General features: G+C 42.4%; 1 protein-coding gene across 2 annotated transcripts in view; it reads right to left on the bottom strand.

Annotated features, from left to right (window-relative positions):
• The window catches only part of LOC120025674 (serine/threonine-protein phosphatase 2B catalytic subunit gamma isoform-like), a 28,083-nt gene extending 10,769 nt beyond the window's left edge, over positions 1-17,314 (bottom strand). For both annotated transcript variants that reach the window (XM_038970229.1, XM_038970228.1), the window contains exons 1-9: positions 16,696-17,314; positions 9,662-9,859; positions 9,467-9,591; positions 7,514-7,625; positions 7,231-7,376; positions 6,848-7,065; positions 6,640-6,734; positions 6,361-6,486; positions 6,169-6,246 (exon numbers count right to left, since the gene is read on the bottom strand). In XM_038970229.1, the coding sequence (XP_038826157.1) occupies positions 6,169-6,246; positions 6,361-6,486; positions 6,640-6,734; positions 6,848-7,065; positions 7,231-7,376; positions 7,514-7,625; positions 9,467-9,591; positions 9,662-9,859; positions 16,696-16,756 (1,159 nt within the window). In that variant the 5' untranslated portion in view covers positions 16,757-17,314. The remainder of the gene's footprint in view (positions 1-6,168; positions 6,247-6,360; positions 6,487-6,639; positions 6,735-6,847; positions 7,066-7,230; positions 7,377-7,513; positions 7,626-9,466; positions 9,592-9,661; positions 9,860-16,695) is intronic.
• Positions 17,315-17,720: the final 406 nt, after the last annotated feature.

Here is a 17,720-nt window from a genome sequence, read left to right as displayed (position 1 = left end):
CTCCTCCCTTGCATTTTAATTCATTGTCATGTCAAAACACTATTAAAAGTGCACACTATTATATTCTAACTATAGAATTAGGCTAATCATTCTATTTCCATGATTACAACAGTTCACCCAAGTGTTTTGCTCTAAATTGCAAGTCAAATCGATATTGCAACATTTGCTGAAAAATATGACCTAGATTGTTTGCCCATATCGTGCATCCCTTCGTGGCAGTGTGGAAATGATCTGAAATGTATGAAAATGCTGAAAATTGTTTTTGGTTGAAGCATAAAACAATCAGAACGGAGAAAGACCCATTGCAAATCACTTTTAATATATGTGTTGCCACCCTAGGACCACGCACTACTTGTTTTCAATATTTTTTTTTACTTTAATTATTTAAAAACCTAAAATACCGTCAAATCGTCATTTTTGTTGTTGTTGAAATACCTCAATATGATATTTTGGCCATATCGCCCAGCCCTAACCCTGTCCACGCATTTCAAGGCTGCTTTGAGAAAATGATTTATCAGTGACCCAAGCCCTGCTCAGATAATCCCTACCCTTGAGTCGCCGAGTTGTCGTAGTGCTGCTGCAAATGTACATTGTCCCAGGGGCGTTGGCAGTCATAATGTAAGTAACCTCATTTCTGTCCCTCTAACTCCCCTGAGTGTCTCTGCCAATCCTACATATTTTGTATGCAGTAATCATGGGCCTATGAACCTGAGTTACACTGTTAGCACTGAGCCGGTTTGCCTTAGAAGGATGTCCACTGTGTGCAGCTCACCCTGCATCATCAGCTTAAACATAAATATCACTGTCATGTCTACCTCTAATAAGCTTGTCAAGTAAAGCAATACAAAAAGAAACACCAAAAAGTGCTAAAATGAACTTGAGAGTAACCGATAACATTCATATACTGACTATCTCTGAAAGTCACTTAGATAATACCTTTTGATGATACAGTGGTAGCAATACATGGTTTCAACATCTTCAGAAGAGGCAGGAATGCCAAATGGTGGAGGTGTTGCCGTGTATGAGTCATATTCCTGTAAAGCTTAGAGGAAATGCTGTAGAAGTAATATGGCTACAGATGATTAATTTGCCTCCCCTAAAGCCCATTCCCGTGGGAAGCTGCTATAGACCAGCAAGTGCAAACAGTCCGTATCTGGATAATGCAGTGAAATGTTTGATAATGTATGTGATATCAACAGAGAGGTATTTTCTGGGTGACCTAAATATTGACTGGCTTTCATCAAGCTGCCCACTCAAGAAAAAGCTTCCAACTGTAATCAGTGCATGCAACATGGTTCAGTCAACCTACCAGGGTAGTTACAAACAGCACAGGAATGAAATCAACATGTATTGATCACATCTTTACTAATGCTGCAGAAATCGGCTTTAAAGCACTATCCAAATCCAACAGATGTAGTGATAATTATATAGCAGCCAAACCCAGGGAAACCAGAGTTCCAAAGGCTGGGCCTAATATAGTGTGTATAAGAGGTCATACAAGACGTTTTCTACTGATTCCTATGTTGAAGATGTGGTGTGTCATTTTATTTTTTTAACCTTTATTTAACTAGGCAAGTCAGTCTTATTTACAATGACGGCCTACACTGGCCAAGCCAGGATGACGCTGGGCCAATTGTGCGCCGCCCTATGGGACACCCAATCACGGCCAGTTGTGATGGATAATGCCTGGATAATGAGGAGCAACCAGACGCTGCACTTCACACATTTATGAAATTGCTTATTCCAGTTATTAAATAAGCATGCACCTATTAAGAAAATGTATGTAAAAACATTTTAAATCAGTGTGGATTGATGTGGAATTGAACAATTGTAGGGTTGAGAGCGATGAGGCAAAGGGAATGGCAAATAAATCTGGCTGCACAACCGACTGGCAAACACACCGTACATTGAGAAATAATGTGACTAAACCGAACCAAAAGAAGAAGAAACTGTACTATGAAACAAAGATAAATGATAAAGAATGATAGTAAAAAGCTGTGGAGCACCTGAAATTACATTTTGGCCAAAAAGGCAAACTCTGCTCCATCATTCATTGAATCAGACGGCTCATTCATCACAAAACCCACTAATATTGCAAACCACTTAAATGATTTTTTCATTGGCAAGGTTAGCAAACTTAGGCATGACATGCCAATAACAAGTTCTGAACCTACACATCCATGCATAACTTACCAAAGTATGAAAGACAAGCATTGTAATTTTAAATTCCGTAAAGTAAGTGTGGAAGAGGTGAAAAAAATAACAAGCCACCTGGGTCTGACAACTTGGATAGAAAATGACTGAGGATGATAGCGGACGATATTGCTACTCCTATTTAGCATTTCACTTTAAGGTCTACACCTGTTGCATTCAGAGCATGTGACAAATAAAATTTGTCTAAGCCTACTGGAATGTGTGTGCCTACAGGCCTGGAGGGAAGCAAACGTCACAGTAGATCAATTAAAAGATTTTCAGCACGCTTATAGGGAAGGGCATTCAACATGTACGGCACTTATATAAGTGACTGATGATTGGCTGAGAGAAATTGATAATAAAAAGATTGTGGGAGCGGTTTTGTTAGACTTTAGTGTAGCTTTTGACATTATCAATCATAATCTGCTGCTGGAAAAACTTGTGTTATGGCTTTACACCCCCTGCTATATTGTGAATTGTCTAACAGACCACAGAGCGTGTTCTTTAATGGAAGCCTCTCCAACATAATCCAGGTAGAGTCAGGCATTCCCCTGGGCAGCTGTTTAGGCCTCTGACTTTTTCCAATCTTTACTAATGACCTGCCACTGGCTCTGAGTAAAGCATGTGTGTCTATGTATCCTAATAACTCAACACGTCAGCTACCACAGCAAGTGAAACCCCTGCAACACTTAAAGAGACGCAGTCAGTTTCAGAATGGGTGGTAAAAAATAAGTCCTAAATATTTCAAAACAAGAAGCATTGTATTTGGGACAAATCATTCACTTGTAATGAATAATGTGGAAATTGAGCAAGCTGAGGAGACTAAACTGCTTGGAATAACCCTGGAATGTAAACTGTCATGATCAAAACACATTGATGCAACAGTAGCTAAGATGGGGAGAGGTCTTCCCACAATAAAGCACTGCTCTGCCTTCCTAACAACGCTATCTACAAGGCAGGTCTTACAGGCCCTAGTTTTGTTGCACCTGGATTAATGTCCAGTTGTGTGGTCAGGTGCCACAAAGAGGGATTTAGGAAAATTACAATTGGCAGCAGGGCTGGCCCTTAAATGTACACGGAGAGCTAACATTAATAATATGTACGTCAATCTCTCTTGGCTCAAAGTAGAGGAGAGATTGACTTCCATCACTACTTGTATTTGAGAAAGGTATTGACATGTGGAATTCACCAAGCTGTGTATTTAAACTACTAGCACGGCCACCCATGCATTCCCCACAAGACATGCTACCAGAAGCGCACAGTACTACATAGAGCCATGACTAAATGGAACTCTATTCCACATCAAATAACTCATGCAAGCAGTAAAATTTGATGTAACAAAACAGATAAAAATACACCTTATGGAACAGCAGGGACTGTGAAGACGTGGTTTTTGTGTTGGAGATATGAGGTAGTAGAGGAGTGGCCTGAGGGCTTACACTTAATGTGTTGAGAAATATGTGTAATGTATTGTAATGTTTTTTAAATTGTATATAACTGCCTTAATATTGCTGTACCCCAGGACTAGTAGCTGCTGCCTTGGCTAATGCGAATCCATAATAAATACAAATACTGAAACCCTGTTTCAGTCTGCTTTCCACCAGACACTGGGAGATAAATTAACCTTACAGCAGGACAATAACCTAAAACACAAGGCCAAATCTACACTGGAGTTGCTTACCAAGAAGAAAGTGAATGTCCCTGAGTGGCCGAGTTACAGTTTTGACTTATATCTACTTGGAAATACAGTTGAAGTCGGAGGTCAGTTGGGTGAATTTTGTCCCATTCCTCCTGACAGCTGGTGTAACTGAGTCAGGTTTGTAGGCCTCCTTGCTCGCACACACTTTTTCAGTTCTGCCCACAAATATTCTGTAGGATTGAGGTCAGGGCTTTGTGATGGCCACTCCAATACCTTGACTGTGTTGTCCTTAAGCCATTTTGCCACAACTTTGGAAGTATGCTTGGGGTCATTGTCCATTTGGAAGACCCATTTGCGACCAAGCTTTAACTTCCTGACTGATGTCTTGAGATGTTGCTTCAATATATCCACATAATTTTCCTGCCTCATGATGCCATCTATTTTGTGAAGTGCACCAGTCCCTTCTGCAGCAAAGCACCCCGACTTCAACTGTATATGGCAAGCTTGTGGGTGATATTTTATAAAAATGTTAAAAAATAAATGATAACAGGCTGTAAAACAACAAAATGTGAAATAAGTCAAGCGGTATGAATACTTTCTGAAGGCACTATATCTCCGGGGCTAGTTTGTGTTTGTCAATAGATTACACAATGTAAATGAGTCAATATTTTCATTTCGGCACACCTTTTAGTTATCATTAAATGCTTTCAAAATGTGTACATGAATTAAAAAATATATATATAGTTGGTTTGAGGTTTATAAGTCATCGTGCAATTTACCAATGGTCCCTAGGCTAAATGTACCACATACGGTCGTGTGCAGCTGCACTCCGGATTGATCATTACTTGTGTGCAGCCAGCTGGGGGCATGTGGTTTGATGTGAAACAAACCCCACTTTCATTCACGTTGTGATACTGTCTCGTCCACAAATCACACAACACTGTCTCGTCCACAAATCTCACAACACTCGGTTTTGGATGAGACGGACTTTACGACCAAAATGTTCTTATTTACACTTAATAGTACATTTTGAGAGTAGAATAAATATTTCTGACTCATATTCTGACTAATATTAACACCACATAGGCTATTTTCTAAATGAGAAGTTGGTTTTTAGGGGCAGTTGCTCTTTAAAAGCAGACCTTCAGTCTCAAACTTATAATTGATGCTGTTAACCAGAGGAAGAGGCGAAGCAAGAGGTTTCACTTTCGCCAAAATCTGTCTAAAATAACCCAATGCGTTTCTATGGGCTTATCTTGCACCTAAGCTTGTCGCCTGCCTTCCTGCCTTTGAGACAACGACTCAAGGGCGGCAAGATGAGCCTCTGGTCAATTTTAGGGATGTGTACGGTTCTTTGAATATTTGAACGGATGCTAGTATTTGAATGCTTGTGAGAGTATACATTTTAGCGAGAAAACAATGATAGGCCTATTTTATAACTGAAAAGGTTTTTTCTAATAAAGCAAAATGTAATATTCATGTGACATAGTTGCATACAAGAACATACCATGACATTTCAAATGATTCATTTCATAAAACAACAAACTTCTCAATTGAGTTTTTACAATGTGCACGGTGCGCCACATAAAAATACTGACAGATGACCGGTAGCCTTCATGTGTGTAACTTGTTGTTTTTGCTGGCCAATCAAGGGGGCAAAGAGGCTCAGCGTGTAGCAAGTGGAGTGAGAGTTTACTAAAGCAATGCAAAATGGATGAAATGACAGAATTAAAAGTTACAGATATGAGAAAGAGTAGGCTACAACGAGCAACCAACAGGTAGGCTGTTGTTTTATCTGAATGGGGGTTTGGGAGAAAGTGCAGCATGTTGCCTCAACTAGCTGAGCTAGCTTCTCTAGGCTACTCCAGTCAAGACAGGCACTGTTATATGGGGTCATAAATAACACTGTGGCTGCTACAAGTTAGATAGTCTAGGCTGAAGTAGAGTTGCTCTCTCTTCCCCCGTCTGCTCGTTCCCATCTCATAAATTACAAACCGGCCCATCTGCAGCTGCAGCAATAGCGCGGCAGCCTTGATCCCTCACGCAGCAGTGCTCAGGTTAGAAGAGTCACATGTATTTCGAATATGAAAAAAAATGCATGATACTATTCCAATAGTGAAATTATTTCAAACCCCCATCCCTAGTCATTATATACAGATATTTGTTCTAACAACCCTCATCTGTGATGAGCAATAATGCACTTCAGTCAAAAACAACTTCACTTCCTTAAGTTTCAGTTCCTCCTTGAAGAATCAAAATGCTGCTATTTCAGCCTCTCCTCATCATTTGCTTACATTGAAAGTCAATATAAAAACAGTGTGTGTTTTTTTTTTTACCCTCGCAGGTGTCGTCTCCTTCAGACATGAGCTCGTCGTCAGAGCAGATGTTGAGCACGTTAACCAGCATCTCTGTCACTGTAGGAACACACACACACACACACAGGGTTACCACACACACACCACATTATCTCACAGGTCAGTTTTGCAAAGGTAACATGGAGCACAACGTTATCACACACACACACTCACCTTTCTCGCCTACAAAGGGCAGAGACCAGGTGAAGACGTCCATGAAGTTGGGCAGCCAGTAGGGGTGGGGGGAGCAGTTGAACTGCCTGATGTTCATCACGTTGTTCTCATACTTCAGCACTGCCGCTACAAGGACACACACACATATATACATAATCTATCTAGCTACCCTGTGTTGCCATGGTTTCTATCCTGTTGTCATGGTTTCTACCTTGTTGTCCTGGTTTCTACCTTGTTGTCATGGTTTGAAATGGAGTGTGGCCTTGGTAATTTGTTTACCTTTGTTGTTGTACACGTCCAGGTAATTCGGAGCGGAGAAGATCGTGATCAGAGAAGGAAAACCTGTCGTCTGGCTTTTCCTGTACATTCTATACCTGAAATACACATTAAACAGGAAATACACTGTTTATATCACGAAACAGTATTATACTACTACTACTATTAATATGAATATTATTCAATGCGTCATATTATGGATAATACTCACCCAGCGTCCTGGGCTTCATGTGCTCGTATTACTGACAGCAGATTATTGTTCATCAGAAAGTCACATACTGCTGGGTAACTGTAGAAGTAGGAGCAGCCTCGAACAGAGTTATGAGCAAAGTGTTCCTGGGTCTTCTCAGAGCCGTAGTCTTCTCCAGGGTCCGACCACAGCAGGTCACACATGGGTCCGAATGCAGGGGGCTCCTTAAACCGATCCAGCTGGTCAACACAGAGTTAAACAAAGTTGATCTACAGGGTTTCCCCAATTAAACACAGTTAAATAACTCACTAGACCAGTCAAAACACTTAACATAGCCAGCTAAACCAATTAAAATGATTACGTTAACCCAGAGCAGGTCAGGGGTTAGAGGTCAGGGGTCATACCTTGCGTATGTCATCCAGGCAGGTGATTTCAGGGCTCAGGCCTCCGTGGACACACAGGAACTGCTGGTTGAGGAGCGCAGCCAAGGGAAGGCAGTCAAACGCCTCCATACACGCATCATACACACGCTCAGAGTACTTTATCTTACCTAGAACACAACAAAGAGGACATTATTACTATTCCACCCATGCACCCACCCACACATAGGCACACCCACACCCACACACAGGCGCACACACTAAATACACAAGGACCACTCACACTAAATACACAAGGACCACTCACACTCTTGTTTAAAGGTGAAGTACTCTGTGAGATGTCGGCACTCATGGTTTCCTCTGAGTAGGAACAGAGTGGTGGGGTGGTTGATCTTCAGAGTCCACAGGAACAACACACACTGAAGATAGAAAGAGTGTGTGTGAGATCCTTCTCATGATGCTAACGTTAGTATCATAATAAGAATCATAGCTAAGATGCTAACGATAGCTAGCTACGATTCCTACCATGAGATTCCTACCGTGACGCCAACGTTGGCTACGATTCCTACCGTGACGCCAACTTTGGCTACGATTCCTACCGTGACGCCAACTTTGGCTACGATTCCTACCGTGACGCCAACTTTGGCTACGATTCCTACCGTGACGCCAACTTTGGCTACGATTCCTACCGTGACGCCAACTTTGGCTACGATTCCTACCGTGACGCCAACTTTGGCTACGATTCTTACCGTGACGCCAACTTTGGCTACGATTCCTACCGTGACGCCAACTTTGGCTACGATTCCTACCGTGACGCCAACTTTGGCTACGATTCCTACCGTGACGCCAACTTTGGCTACGATTCCTACCGTGACGCCAACTTTGGCTACGATTCCTACCGTGACGCCAACTTTGGCTACGATTCCTACCGTGACGCCAACTTTGGCTACGATTCCTACCGTGACGCCAACTTTGGCTACGATTCCTACCGTGACGCCAACTTTGGCTACGATTCCTACCGTGACGCCAACGTTGGCTACGATTCCTACCGTGACGCCAACGTTGGCTACGATTCCTACCGTGACGCCAACGTTGGCTACGATTCCTACCGTGACGCCAACGTTGGCTACGATTCCTACCGTGACGCCAACGTTGGCTACGATTCCTACCGTGACGCCAACGTTGGCTACGATTCCTACCGTGACGCCAACGTTGGCTACGATTCCTACCGTGACGCCAACGTTGGCTACGATTCCTACCGTGACGCCAACGTTGGCTACGATTCCTATCGTGACGCCAGCGTTGGCTACGATTCCTATCGTGACGCCAGCGTTGGCTACGATTCCTATCGTGACGCTCGCTTTGGCTACGATTCCTATCGTGACGCTCGCTTCGGCTACGATTCCTACCGTGATGCTAGCTTCGGCTACGATTTCCTACCGTGATGCTAGCGTTAGCTACGATTCCTATCGTGATGCTAGCGTTAGCTACGATTCCTATCATGATGCTAGCGTTAGCTGCGATTCCTATCATGATGCTAGCGTTAGCTACGATTCCTATCATGATGCTAGCGTTAGCTACGATTCCTATCATGATGCTAGCGTTAGCTACGATTCCTATCATGATGCTAGCGTTAGCTACGATTCCTATCATGATGCTAGCTTCAGCTATGATTCCTATCATGATGCTAGCATTAGCTATGATCACCACAGCTAGGATAAAGGCCAACTTTTCTCACCCACCCCCCCGTGCGCCAGGCCTCTAGCAATTCAAGTTCTAGACAATGAGATTCAGTTCCTTGCCATTTGATTGAGAGCTAGCAAGATGCACACACAGCAGAAAGAAGGAGAGCAATGACGTGGGGCACATATCTTCACATCTTCACATACACTATGTGACTTAGTACGGAATTTTCAGGGACCACTTGTCTCTAAAGGTCTACTTTCACAACTACTGGCTCTACAGCGCTACTTACAGAACTACAAAAGTACCGGAGTATCTCTTTAATTCATTAGAATACATGCTATTCACAGCCTTCCCACAATATTTTTAAAGTGGGACACAAAACCCAACAGTGTGTGTTGGGTTAGGGAGGGTAGTGTGTGTTTCTGTTTGTCTGTGTGGGGGAGGGCGGTGCTACTGGGTAGTGTGCTTCATGTCTATTTAAAGACGTGCTCCTAAGCCCTGCGACTCAAGGCTGTGTAACAGGCCATGACTCCAAATGTCAGATGAAACAGCAGATGCTGAAACACACACTGACCTCGATGCTGAAGTACCCTCGATCGACATAGTCCCCCAGGAACAGGTAGCGGGTGCTGTTGGGCGAGCCGCCCACCTCAAACAGCTTCATCAGGTCAAAGAACTGGCCATGGACATCCCCACACACTGCAACACACACACGTTAGAGGTCCGTCTGTCGGAATATGTTAAGGGTTAATTAGAGGTCAGAGGTTACCTGTAATAGGTGCTTCCACCTCCAGCATGCATTTCTCTTGTCGCAGGATGTTGGCTCCATCAGTGATGATGCGTAGAGCTGCTTCCTCCTCAAGGCGGCCTTCCTTAACCAGATGGCTCTTCAGTACCTCAACACTGGGCTTCCCATCTACATACAGGTCCTTTACAGTCAGCCTGGAACCAGGGGGGTAGGGCACCGCTACAACAAAATAAAACAACATTTGTTAAAAAATTGTTTTTATTACTAGGCAAGTCAGTTAAGAACAAATTCTTATTTAGAATGACGGCCTACCCCGGCCAAACCCGGACGATGCTGGGCTAATTGTGCGCTGCCCTATGGGACTCCCAATCACAGCCGGATGTGATGCAGCCTGGATTAACCGAATACACACTACTAACTAGAGGTCAACTGATTAATCTGCACGGCCAATTAATTAGGGCCGATTTCAAGTTTTCATAACAAAATCGGTAAATTGGCTTTTTTGGGTGCCGATTATGGCCGATTACATTGCAATCCACAAGGAAACTGAGTGGCAGGCTGACCACCTGTTACGCGAATGCAGCGTCAAAAGGACCTTGTGGCTGCAAGGAGCCAAGGTAAGTTGCTAGCTAGCATTAAACTTATCTTATAAAAAACAAACTACACATGCTTGATGATATTACTAGGTTAACTAGCTTGTCCTGCGTTGCATATACAGTTGAAGTCAGAAGTTTACATACACCTTACCCTAATACATTTAAACTCAGTTTTTCACAATTCCTGACATTTAATCCTAGTAAGAATTCCCTGTCTTAGGTCAGTTAGGATCACCACTTTATTTTAAGAATGTGAAATGTCAGAATAATAGTAGAGAGAATTATTTCTTTCAGCTTTTATTTCTTTCATCACATTCCCAATAGGTCATTATTTTACATACACTCAATTAGTATTTGGTAGCATTGCCTTCAAATTGTTTAACTTGGGTCAAACATTTTGGGTAGCCTTCCATAAGCTTCCCACAATAAGTTGGGTGAATTTTGGCTCATTCCTCCAGACAGAGCTGGTGTAACTGAGTCCTATTTTTGTTTCATCAGACCAGAGGGCATTTCTCCCAAAAGTACGATCTTTGTCCCATGTGCAGTTGCAAACCGTAGTCTGGCTTTTTTTAATGGCAGTTTTGGAGCAGTGGCTTCTTCCTTGCTGAGCGGCCTTTCAGGTTATGTCGATATAGGACTCATTTTACTGTGGATATAGATACTTTTGTACCTGTTTCCTACAGCATCTTCACACGGTCCTTTGCTGTTGTTCTGGGATTGATTTGCACTTTTCGCACCAAAGTACGTTCATCTCTAGAAGACAGAACGCGTCTCCTTCCTAAGCGGTATGATGGCTGCGTGGTCCCACGGTGTTTATACTTGGGTACTATTGTTTGTACAGATGAACGTGGTACCTTCAGGCGTTTGGAAATTGCTCCCAAAGATGAACCAGACTTGTGGAGGTCTACAATTTGAGAAAGGTATTGACATGTTGAATTCACCAAGCTGTCTATTTAAACTACTAGCACGGCCACCCATGCATTCCCCACAAGACATGCTACCAGAAGCGCACAGTACTACATAGAGCCATGACTAAATGGAACTCTATTCCACATCAAATAACTCATGCAAGCAGTAAAATTTGATGTAACAAAACAGATAAAAATACACCTTATGGAACAGCAGGGACTGTGAAGACGTGGATTTTGTGTTGGAGATATGAGGTAGTAGAGGAGTGGCCTGAGGGCTTACACTTAATGTGTTGAGAAATATGTGCAATGTATTGTAATGTTTTTTAAATTGTATATAACTGCCTTAATATTGCTGTACCCCAGGACTAGTAGCTGCTGCCTTGGCTAATGCGAATCCATAATAAATACAAATACTGAAACCCTGTTTCAGTCTGCTTTCCACCAGACACTGGGAGATAAATTAACCTTACAGCAGGACAATAACCTAAAACACAAGGCCAAATCTACACTGGAGTTGCTTACCAAGAAGAAAGTGAATGTCCCTGAGTGGCCGAGTTACAGTTTTGACTTATATCTACTTGGAAATACAGTTGAAGTCGGAGGTCAGTTGGGTGAATTTTGTCCCATTCCTCCTGACAGCTGGTGTAACTGAGTCAGGTTTGTAGGCCTCCTTGCTCGCACACACTTTTTCAGTTCTGCCCACAAATATTCTGTAGGATTGAGGTCAGGGCTTTGTGATGGCCACTCCAATACCTTGACTGTGTTGTCCTTAAGCCATTTTGCCACAACTTTGGAAGTATGCTTGGGGTCATTGTCCATTTGGAAGACCCATTTGCGACCAAGCTTTAACTTCCTAACTGATGTCTTGAGATGTTGCTTCAATATATCCACATAATTTTCCTGCCTCATGATGCCATCTATTTTGTGAAGTGCACCAGTCCCTTCTGCAGCAAAGCACCCCCACAACATGATGCTGTCACCCCCGTGCTTCACGGTTGGGATGGTGTTCTTCTGCTTGCAAGCCTCCCCCTTTTTCCTCCAAACATAACAATGGTCATAATGGCCAAACAGTTCTATTTTTGTTTCATCAGACCAGAGGACATTTCTCCAAAAAATACGATCTTTGTCCCCATGTGCAGTTGCAAACCGTAGTCTGGCTTTTTTTAATGGCAGTTTTGGAGCAGTGGCTTCTTCCTTGCTGAGCGGCCTTTCAGGTTATGTCGATATAGGACTCGTTTTACTGTGGATATACGTAGACACTTTTGTACCTGTTTCCTCCAGCATCTTCACACGGTCCTTTGCTGTTGTTCTGGGATTGCACTTTTTGCACCAAAGTACGTTCATCTCTCGGAGACAGAACGCGTCTCCTTCCTGAGCGGTATGACGCCTGCGTGGTCCCATGGTGTTTATACTTGCATACTATTGCTTGTACAGATGAACGTGGTACCTTCAGGCATTTGGAAATTGCTCCCAAGGATGAACCAGACTTGTGGAGGTCTACAATTTTGTTTCTGAGGTATTGGCTGATTTCTTTTGATTTTCCCATGATGTCAAGCAAAGAGGCACTGAGTTTGAAGGTAGGCCTTGAAATACATCCACAGGTACACCTCCAATTGACTCAAATGATGTCAATTATCCTATCAGAATCTTCTAAAGCCATGACATCACTGAAATTTTCCAAGCTGTTTAAAGGCACAGTCAACTTAGTGTATGTATACTTCTGACCCACTGGAATTGTGATACAATGAATTATAAGTGAAATAATCTAAATAATTACTTGTGTCATGCACAAAGTAGATGTCCTAACCGACTTGCCAAAACTATAGTTTGTTAACAAGAAATTTGTGGAGTGGTTGAAAAACGAGTTTTAATGACTCCAACCTAAGTGTATGTAAACTTCCGACTTTAACTGTAATCAATGCGGTGCCTGTTAATTTATCATCGAATCACAGCCTACTTCAACTTCGCCAAACAGGTTATGATTTAACAAAGCGCATTGCCGATAAAAGCACAATCTTTGCACATATGTACATAACCATAAACATCAATGCCTTTCTTAAAATCAATACACAGAAGTATCTTTTTTTAAACCTGTATATTTAGTTAAAAGAAATTCATGTTAGCAGGCAATATTAACTAGGGAAATTGTGTCACTTCTCTTGCGTTCAGTGCAAGCAGAGTCAGGGTATATGCAACCGTTTGGGCCGTCTGGCTTGTTGCTAACTGTGAACTAATTTGCCAGAATATTACATAATTATGACATAACATTGAAGGTTGTGCAATGTAACAGCAATATTTAGACTTAGGGTTGCCACCCGTTCGATAAAATACGTAACGTTTCCGTATTTTACTGAAAGAATAAAATGTTTTGTTTTCGAAATTATAGTTTCCGGATTTGACCATATTAATGACCAAAGGCTCGTATTTCTGTGCTTATTATATTATAATTAAGTCTATGATTTGATAGAGCAGTCTGAACGGTGGTAGGCAGCAGCAGGCTCGTAAGCATTCATTCAAACTTTCCTGCATTTGCCAGCAGCTCTTAGTAATGCTTGAGGCACAGCGCTGTTTTTGACTTCAAACCTATCAACTCCCGAGATTAGGCTGGCAATACTAAAGTGCCTATAAGAACATACAATAGTCAAAAAGTATATGAAATACAAATGGTATAGAGAGAAATAGTCGACACGTCATAACTCCTATAATAACTACAACCTAAAACTTCTTAACTGGGAATATTGAACCACCAGCGTTTATATGTTCTCATGTTCTGAGCAAGGAACTTAAACGTTAGCTTTTTTACATGGCACATACTGCACTTTTACTTTCTTCTCCAACACTGTGTTATTTAAACCAAATTTAACATGTTTCATTATTTATTTGAGACTAAATAGATTATGTATTATATTAAGTTAAAATAAAAAATTTCATTGTTCATTCAGTATTGCTGTTATTGTCATTATTACAAATATATTATTAATTTATATTTTTTTTAAATGGCAGATTAATCGGTATCGGCTTTTTTTGGTCCTCTAATAATCATTATCGGCGTTGAAAATTCATAATCGGTCGACCTCTACTACTAACACTAACTTGCTAACTACTGTAAATAATTGGTGCATTAAACACCCTCAAGCATGTATTGGTCAATTGACCCCAGGACCCACCCCCTAATGTATCTATTGGTCAATTGAACCCCAGGACACACCCTCTGGAGACCTCAGGGTGCCCATCCTTTCACATAAAGAGGTGACTCTAGAGAAAGAGAGAGCGTTTATGGGTGTACTGCATGGCTGAGTCAGTGGGTAAGAATAGAGCGTCACATTTGCATTAGGACTAGTTACTTCTATCAGGAAGAGCAGGTTTGACTGGCAAATAACCATCTCTATATGTGTCTCTCTCTCTTGTCTGTCTGTCTCCGGGCTATATTAAGTGTTAAATCCTAGCCACATTAATAATCTACCATTCATTCATTAGAACCCAGTCTTTTATGTTATCGTCGGCGTGGCGCCAGGTATTGCATCCATAATTTCCGATATGAAAATAGTAAAAATATTTATTCCCTTCGGTCTGGCTATATATCTCTATCGGCTTTCTCGGCCGAGTGATCTAGTTAGTGTAAAACTTCAAAACAGAAGCAGGTCACACAGACAGACTGAGCCAATCATGTCACACTAAACTAGTTCATCATATCTAACCCATACACTGAATAGTGGTTCATCTTATCCAGAGTGACTGCACACTAAACACACTCTAGTCCCGGGCATAGCTACTGTATATGATAGAGTTCTTCCCTGGGACCTGCATCAGGGCCCATATCCATACATGCATGTATGTATAAAGACATAGTCGTTACACAGGCAGAGCGATGCAGCTGGCTGGCCTGATCAGGTTACCATCGGTAAATAAGCCAAAAGGTCAAAACGTCAACCCTCACAGAGCATTGACAACCCACACACACAGGCGCCCACACACACACCTCTGACCAAAACGGATTATTGATCGCAGCCAATTCTTTTCAAATGCATGCTCGCGTAGTACTAGAAACATTTAAAGGCATAGGCTGCATTATTTTGACAAACAACGGTCTGCCACTAATCAAAATATTAGCACGAGAGATGCCAACTTTCTATTTTATTTTAAATGCTATAAAAATACATTTACAACTACAGGTAACATCAGATTAAGCAGATTTTGATTTACACAAGTGTGTGTATATAACTTAAAGAATATTTTTGAAATGTAATTGAATGTGTACTATGCCAGCTAAAAGCTGAATTAGAGTAGACTAACACATACAAGAAAAACATTTCAATTAATAAGATGAAATACAACAAAATCAAAAGATAAAGGAGCAAGAAGCAAGAATGGAGGTAGAACGGTCTGAGCGGTGGAGGGAGGGGGGAGCATCTTGGTCAGTCACAGCCAGGGAGGTCAGTGGTCATGTCAGAGTCATGCTATAGACCTTTGTATGAGTGTGTGAGGGCTAGCAATGTGATCGTATATAGCCTAGTGCTTTCTGTAGGATGATGGTTAGCCTGGCAGCGTCTGAGAGATGCAGGTATAATGACCTCATCATCTTCATGCTCCTAAGCACCACTTACCCACTGAACCTATCACTCACTCTCACTCTCTCTTTGGGTCCACAACAAAGGACATTGTCATAAAGCCAGAGGTCACTACTTACTCCTCGTCACTCCATGTGGCCTAACCCAAAGTCCATGAGTCCTGTTGTTATTTTCATAATATAGATCAGTGTTAGATCAGGCTACACGCAGTACCTGCTACCTGTTACAGTTGAGACAGTGCAGTAGCTATGCACTGTTAGGCCTTACATCTGCATGCTGTACCATTCAAGTCCATTACAAATAGAATCAGATACTTCAAAAGCAAATGTTGCAATTTGGTAGCAAAGCAACCCCCCCCCCCCCCTAATAGGCCACCCAGGCTGTGAATCAAAAAGACCCGCTCTATGGCACTCAATCCACTGACAGTCATTCAACATATGCCGCAGGAACCGTGTGTGTGTGTGTGTGTGTGTGTGTGTGTAGACCATCACACACACACCCTCTCTTTTTCTCTCTCTCACACACACACAGGTCTACTGAACCAGACATACACCAGACAGACAGACATTTATTTCAGTTCAGTCAGATTCAACAAAAATAGAATCAAGCTAGGACTAGGAGGCTCAAAAACAGTTGACTACCTAGTTTGTTAGTCCAATATTGACGGCCAAATCTAAGTTATTTGGTGTCAAATATTTACTAGCTAGCTGCTTGACATTCTATCATGACATGTCATGTCCTCCTACTAGTACTGCAGGCTAACAAGCTAGCAAGGTAGCTAGGAAATAAACAGATGCCATATTATCCCACTTGCGCCAAACAAGCCAAACAGTTTACAACAATGACCTAACTAGCTAGTTAGCTAAATTAGTTAGCTTGATTACTAGTTAACTAACTAGCTGTAATAATCGTGTAACTAGCTAGCTAACGTTAAATTCTCTGCAACCACTTGCTGAATTAATAGAGATACGATTGTATACCTTTAATGGGCCGCTCGGTGGTGGACAGTTTGGTTGGCGTTTGGTCTTTCGTCACCGACATCTCGGTGTATCTTCCCCAGCAGGAAACAGCTAGCTAATGGTGTGAATTCCTCGGCGTAGCTAGCAGGCTAGCTGGTGAAATGAGCTAGCCGTGCTGCTAGCTAGCTAGCTCGAACAGCACCTCTGGATCCGCAGCCTTCCTCTACGGCAGCGGGCTTGCAGACTAGGGCAGTGCAGATCAACTAGGCAGGAGCGTAAATTAGTTAGCTAGCTATAGATGTGAGGGGGAGGGAAAGGGGAAGATCACTTTAACCACTAAATGAAAGCTTTTTTCCTGCCTTGTCTCTCTGCCCTGCGCTGCGGAGGTAACGTTAGCTAGCCAGCTGCTGTCAATTTCTGTCAGATGAATCGACCGCTCCAGTCCAGGAAACGATTTCCAGCCAATCTCACTGTCACTTTGCTCAGGTTTACACACCGCGCATCAGTTCATGTCTTAATTTCATCTGTTTGTTCTTGGCTGTACCTCATTTGGTCCAGGCCTCTCGGTTTGGGTTTTGGTCGTGATCAAATGTATCGTCCAGACTCTGCTGTCGGATTACTGTAATCCACCACAAACGGATTTCCTACAACATGGCTGTGTCTGTCTAACGCATGGTGTTGTGGGTAGTGTAGTATTATTGTCATGCCGGCACACACCTATGGGACACACACTTATGGGACACACACTATGGGACATACACTTATGGGACACATACTTATGGGACACACCTGTCTGCTTGTAGGCCGCACACACACACTGGTTTTCTTTCAATACCAACATATTATTGGCCAGGTGTCTTGAAAATGTACCTTCGTGCACGCTGTGAAGGCTGTTTGGACATTTTGCATGTATAAACTCGTTTTTATGCATAGGGGTGGACATGCTATTGGACATACCGCACCTACATACCTAACCTGCTGTGTCACCGTCCCTTCGCTGCTTTTCTTCACTTCTGGTTCAACAGACAATTCACCTCTCAGAACAG

The sequence above is a fragment of the Salvelinus namaycush genome, chromosome 31 (assembly GCF_016432855.1).
Source record: "Salvelinus namaycush isolate Seneca chromosome 31, SaNama_1.0, whole genome shotgun sequence".
NCBI lineage: Eukaryota > Metazoa > Chordata > Actinopteri > Salmoniformes > Salmonidae > Salvelinus > Salvelinus namaycush.
This window is presented reverse-complemented; position numbering and strand designations above follow the sequence as displayed.